We start from the raw sequence: 5,413 nt of genomic DNA, 5'->3' as shown, positions 1-5,413 counted from the left end.
CTAAAACTAATAAAAGAAATCAAGTCACAGATTGCATCAACTCAGTGAACTCCAAGCAGAATAAATACAAAGAAAACCAACCTCAGGTACATTACAGTCAAAGTGTTGAAAATCAAAGATAAAAATAAATTATTAAAAGCAGCCAAAGAAAAAATTATGAATGATGGCTAATTTCTCACCAGAAACAGTAGAGGCCAGAAGACAACAGAAAAGCTTCTCCACCCCCTCATATGGTTTGGCTATGTCCCCACCCAAATCTCATCTTGAATTGTAGCTCCCATAATTCCTACATGTTGTGGGAAGGACCTGGTGGGAGGTAATTGAATCACGGGAGTGAGTCTTTCCCGTGCTGTTCTTGTGATAAAGTCTCACGAGACCTGATGGCTTTCTTTTCTTTTCTTTTTTTTTTTGAGTCTGAGTCTGATCTTATTTGTTACTCAAAAAATCTTATTTCTGACTGGATTCAGACTTAGAAGTAGAAGCTCGTAGAGAGAAAAATCTGTGTCTCTTCGCAATTTGTTCCTGGTGCTTCTCTGTAGCCTCCTTCATTCCCTTGCCCAAAAGTTTAGCATATTCTGCAGCCTCTTCCTTATTTCTCTTAGTACGCGGCTTCTTCAGAGCAATATGCTGCCCTTTATGTTGCAGGAAATGTGAAGTAACAAGATGCTGAATCTTGGGTGCTTTGGTCCTAGGTTTCTTACCTTCTTTGTTTGAGGGCTTTCTTACAACATACTGGCGGACATCATCTTCTTCAGAGAGATTGGAAAGTTTGCAGATTCTGCCAGCTCTTTTGGGCCCCAGGCGACGAGGCACCATAGTATCAGTTAGTCCAGGAATATCCTTCTTTACTTTTTTTTTTTTTTTAACAATAACCAAGTTGAGAACGCTCAGATTGGCATCCACTATGCAACCACAAACTGATTTTCTCTTTCTTTCTCCAGTTCTCCTTGGTGTGTAACAGGAATGCCCCTTACTCAGTAGCAGGCAGACACAGCCATGGGTCAAGACACCCTGCTTCATGGGGAAACCTTGTTTGTTTTTCCCACCACCGATTCGGACCACATAACCTTTCCATTCTTCACCCAGAGTGTCAGCAGCAACTTCCGTGGCAATAAGCTTCTCATAAAAAGTATGAAGTTTGCGTTCATTGTCCACTTCAATGAGTTTCTGGCAGCCAGTGACTGGGAAAGAGATGTTCAGCTTCATCCTGAAGCAGCTGAACACCTCCAAGTCCTGATGGCTTTCTAAAGGGAGTTCCCCTGCACTTCTCTCTTGCTTGCCACCACGTAAGATGTGCCTTGCTCCTCCTTTGCTTTCCACCGTGATTGTAAGGCCTCTCCAGCTATGTGGAACTGCAAGTCCATTAAACCTCTTTTTTTTATTTTGTACTTTTTGTTGGTTTGTTTGTTTGTTTTTAGTAGAGATGGGGTTTCACCATGTTAGCCAGGATGGTCTCGACCTCCTGACCTCGTGATCTGCCCACTTCAGCCTCCCAAAGTGCTGGGATTACAGGCATGAGCCACCGCACTCGGCCAAACCTCTTTTTCTTTATAAATTATCCAGTCTCAGGTATGTTTTTTATTAGCAGCACGAGAACAGACTAGTACACCCCACACGCCCCCCCAAAAATAGAAAAGCTTTCTTACATAACTGAAAAAAAAAAAAAAAAGCAAAACCTGTCAGCCTAGATGTCTATTTATATTTCTTTTTCTTTTTTTTTTTTTTTGAGATGGATTCTCACTCTGTCGCCCAGGCTGGAGTACAATGGCATGAGCTCAGCTCACTGCAACCTCCAACTCCCAGGTTCAAGTGATTCTCCTGCCTCAGCCTCGTGAGTAGCTGGGACTACAGGCGCATGCCACCACACCCGGCTAATTTTTTGTATTTTTAGTAGAGATGGGGTTTCTTTTTTTTTTTGAGACGGAGTCTCGCTCTGTTGCCCAGGCTGGAGTGCAGTGGCGCGATCTTGGCTCACTGCAAGCTCCGCCTCCCGGGTTCACACCATTCTCCTGCCTCAGCCTCCTGAGTAGCTGGGACTACAGGAGCCCACCACCACACCCAGCTAATTTTTTTTTTTTTTTTTTAGTAGAGATGGGGTTTCACCATGTTAGCCAGGATGGTCTTGATCTCCTGACCTCGTGATCCACCCACCTCGGCCTCCCAAAGTGCTAGGATTACAGGCGTGAGCCACCACGCCCGGCCTAGAGATGGAGTTTCACTATATTAGCTAGGATGGTCTCTAACTCCTGACCTTATGATCTGCCCACCTCGGCCTCCCAAAGTGCTGGGATTACAGGCACAAGCCACCGCGCCTGGCTATGTCTATTTATATTTCAACCTAAAGGTAAATAAGGATATTTTCAGAAAAAAGGAGAATTCATTTCCAGAAAACCCACTCTACCAGAAATGATTAACAGAAATAATGTCAATGGAAGCATAGATCTGTAGGAAAAAATAAGAGACCCAGAGAGCATAAATATGAATCTAAGTAGAAAAGAGAGCTATACATTTTTTTTCCTTTTTAGTTACATGATCTCACTCTGTTGCCCAGGCTGGAGTGCAGTGGCATGATCATAGCTCACTGCAGGCTTGACTCCTGGGCTCAAGCAATTCTCCTGCTTCAGCCTCCCAAGTAGCTAAGACCACAGGCACATGCCACCATCCTTGGTTAATTTTTTTATTTTTCTATTTTTTCAAGAGAGGGTCTTGCTATGTTTCCCAGGCTGGTCTCAAACTCCTGACCTCAAGCAATCCTTCCATCTCGACCTCCTAAGTAGCTGGGATTACAGGCATGATCACTGCTCCTGGCTTATCTACACATTTTTAAAAGACAATTGGCTGCCAATACAATAACAATATATTTCAAAGTATATAACATTTAGAAGTAAAATATAGGACAACAAGAGCTCAAAGAATTGGAAATGGGTAAAAAGAACTGGAAGTGGGTAAACAGAATTAGTGTTAGAATCACAAAAGGAGAATAATTTGAAGGTAGACTGTTAAAGATATTTGTAATCTCAAGAAAAACTACTAAAAATAAAAGATGTTTAGCTAAAAAGTCAATGGTGTATTTAAAAATACTCAATTTATTGAAAAGTGAGCAGGAAAAGAGAAACAGAGTGTATTAGTCCATTCTTGCATTACTATAAAGAAATACCTGAGACTGGGTCATTTATAAAGAAAAGAGGTTTAATTGGCTCACAGTTCTGCAGGCTGTACAGGAGGTATGGCGGCATCTGATTTTGGGGAGACCTCAGGACACTTTTACTCATGGCGGAAGGCAAAGCTGACAGAGGGGCAGGACAGAGGGGCGGGTGCCACACGCTTTTTTTTTTTTCTTTTTTGAGACAGAGTCTTGCTCTGTTGCCCAGGCTGGGGTGCACTGGTGCAATCTCAGCTCACTGCAACCTCCACCTCCTGGGCTTAAGCGATTCTCCTGCCTCAGCCTCCCAAGTAGCTGAGATTACAGGCACCTGCCACCACGCCCAGCTAATTTTTGTATTTTTAGTAGAGACGGGGTTTTACTATGTTGCCCAGGCTGGTCTTGAACTCCTGACCTCAGGAGATCCACCCACCTCGGCCTCCCAAATTGCTGGGATTACAGGGGTGAACCACCGTGCCCAGCCAGTGCCACATACTTTTAAACAACCAGATCTCACAAGAACTAACTCATTATCATGAGGACAGCATCAAAGGGGAACCCACTCCCACAATCCAGTCACCTCCCACCAGGCCCCACCTCCAACACTGGAGATTACAATTTGACATGAGATTTGGGCAGGGACACAGACCCAAGCTATACCACAGAGAAACAAACAACAGATGGAACCAGTAGAAAAAAATGTTATGGGTTTTTTTATTTGTTAAAAGTAAACCTAAAAATACCAAAAAATCATGTTAAATACAAATGAGACAAGCCTGGGCAATAAAGTGGGATCCCATCTCTACAAAAAAAGTTTGAAGACTCACCAGGCATGATGGTGCATACTTATGGTCCCAGCTACTCAGGAGGCTGAGGTGGAAGGATTGCTTGAGCCCAGGAGGTCGAGGTTTCAGTGAGCATGATGGTGCCACTGCACTCTAGCCTGGGAGACAGAGTGAGACCCTGTCTCAAAAAAAAAAAAAAAAAAAAAAAAAAAAAAAGCTAATAGACTAAACAGACTAGCCCTTCCAATTAGAAAACAGAGAACAAAAGTATCAGGTTACTTTGTTTACAAGAAACATCTTAGAAATATAAAGACACAACCAAGTTGAAAGTAAAATAGTAAAAAAGTGTATATTGTACAAACACTAAACTTAAGAAAACAATATTTGGGTTGGGCACAGTGGCTCACACCTGTAATCCAAGCACTTTGGGAGGCCAAGGCGCACAGGTCACTTGAGGCTAGGAGTCTGAGACCAGCCTGGCCAACATGGTGAAACTCTGTCTCTAGTAAAAATACAAAAATTAGCCAGGTGTGGTGGTACACATTATAATCTCAGCTACTTGGGAGGCTGAGGCAGGAGGATCACTTGAACCTGGGAGGCAGTGGTTGTAGCAAGACAAGACTGCACCACTGCACTCCAGCCTGGATGACAGAGCAAGACTCCCTCTCAAAAAAAAAAAAAAAAAAGCAATGTTTGGCTTGTTTGTAGCTATACTAATATCAAATAAAGCATCTTTCTTTCTTTCTTTTTTTTTTTTTTTTTTGAGACAGTCTTGCTCTGTCACCCAGGCTGAAGTGCAGTGGTGTGATCTCGGCTCACTGCAACCTCTGCTTCCCAGGTTCAAGCAATTCTCCTGCCTCAGCCTCCAGAGCAGCTGGGATTACAGGCCCCTGCCACCGCGCTCAGCTAATTTTTGTATTTTAGTAGAGACGGGGTTTCACCATGTTGGCCAGGCTGGTCTTGAACTCCTGACCTCCTGATCCGCCCGCCTTGGCTTCCCAAAGTGCTGGGATTACAGGCATGAGCCACCACAACCAGCCCAAATAAAATATCTTTCAAGCAAAGAGTATTCCAGAGATAAAGAATATTTCTTAATACTAAAACATTTAATTAGTTAAGACATAAAAGTCCTAAATCTGTATACACTTAATAAGAGAGCTTTAAAATATGTAAAGCAAAAATTAAGAGACTAAAAAGAAATAAATGAATCCACAAACATATGGAGATTTTAATAACCCCTCTTAGTAACTGTTAGAATAAGTTGGCGGAAAAAGTGACGTCATAGAAAATTTGATAGCATTACCAATTAGTTTGACTTAATTGACTACAGAATATCATACTCAAAAATTGCAAAGTACACATTCTTTTGAAGTGCTCATGGAATATACAGTGAGATGCGCTATATGCTAGTCCATAAACAAGCCTCAAAAAATGGCAAAAGATCAAATTCATTCAGGTTATGGTTTTTCTTTTCTTTTTTTTTTTT

The 5,413-nt window shown here is 42.3% G+C and overlaps 1 protein-coding gene across 1 annotated transcript; it reads right to left on the bottom strand.

Moving 5' to 3' along the window:
• Positions 1 to 365: 365 nt before the first annotated feature.
• LOC100451260 (small ribosomal subunit protein eS6-like) lies at positions 366 to 1,554 on the bottom strand. Its single transcript, XM_054526861.2, has one exon. It carries the CDS (start codon positions 1,204 to 1,206, stop codon positions 448 to 450), a length of 759 nt encoding a protein of 252 aa, XP_054382836.1. The 5' UTR covers positions 1,207 to 1,554; the 3' UTR covers positions 366 to 447.
• Between the last annotated feature and the right edge of the window lie 3,859 nt (positions 1,555 to 5,413).

This window comes from Pongo abelii, chromosome 10 (genome assembly GCF_028885655.2).
Source record: "Pongo abelii isolate AG06213 chromosome 10, NHGRI_mPonAbe1-v2.0_pri, whole genome shotgun sequence".
Lineage (NCBI taxonomy): Eukaryota > Metazoa > Chordata > Mammalia > Primates > Hominidae > Pongo > Pongo abelii.
The sequence above is the reverse complement of the archived record's forward strand: the minus strand, read 5'-3'. Positions and strand labels throughout refer to the sequence as shown.

What these genes read in the sequence shown, in the direction of transcription:
- LOC100451260 (XM_054526861.2), bottom strand. Translation starts at nt 1,206, where the DNA reads ATGAAGCTGAACATCTCTTTCCCAGTCACTGGCTGCCAGAAACTCATT.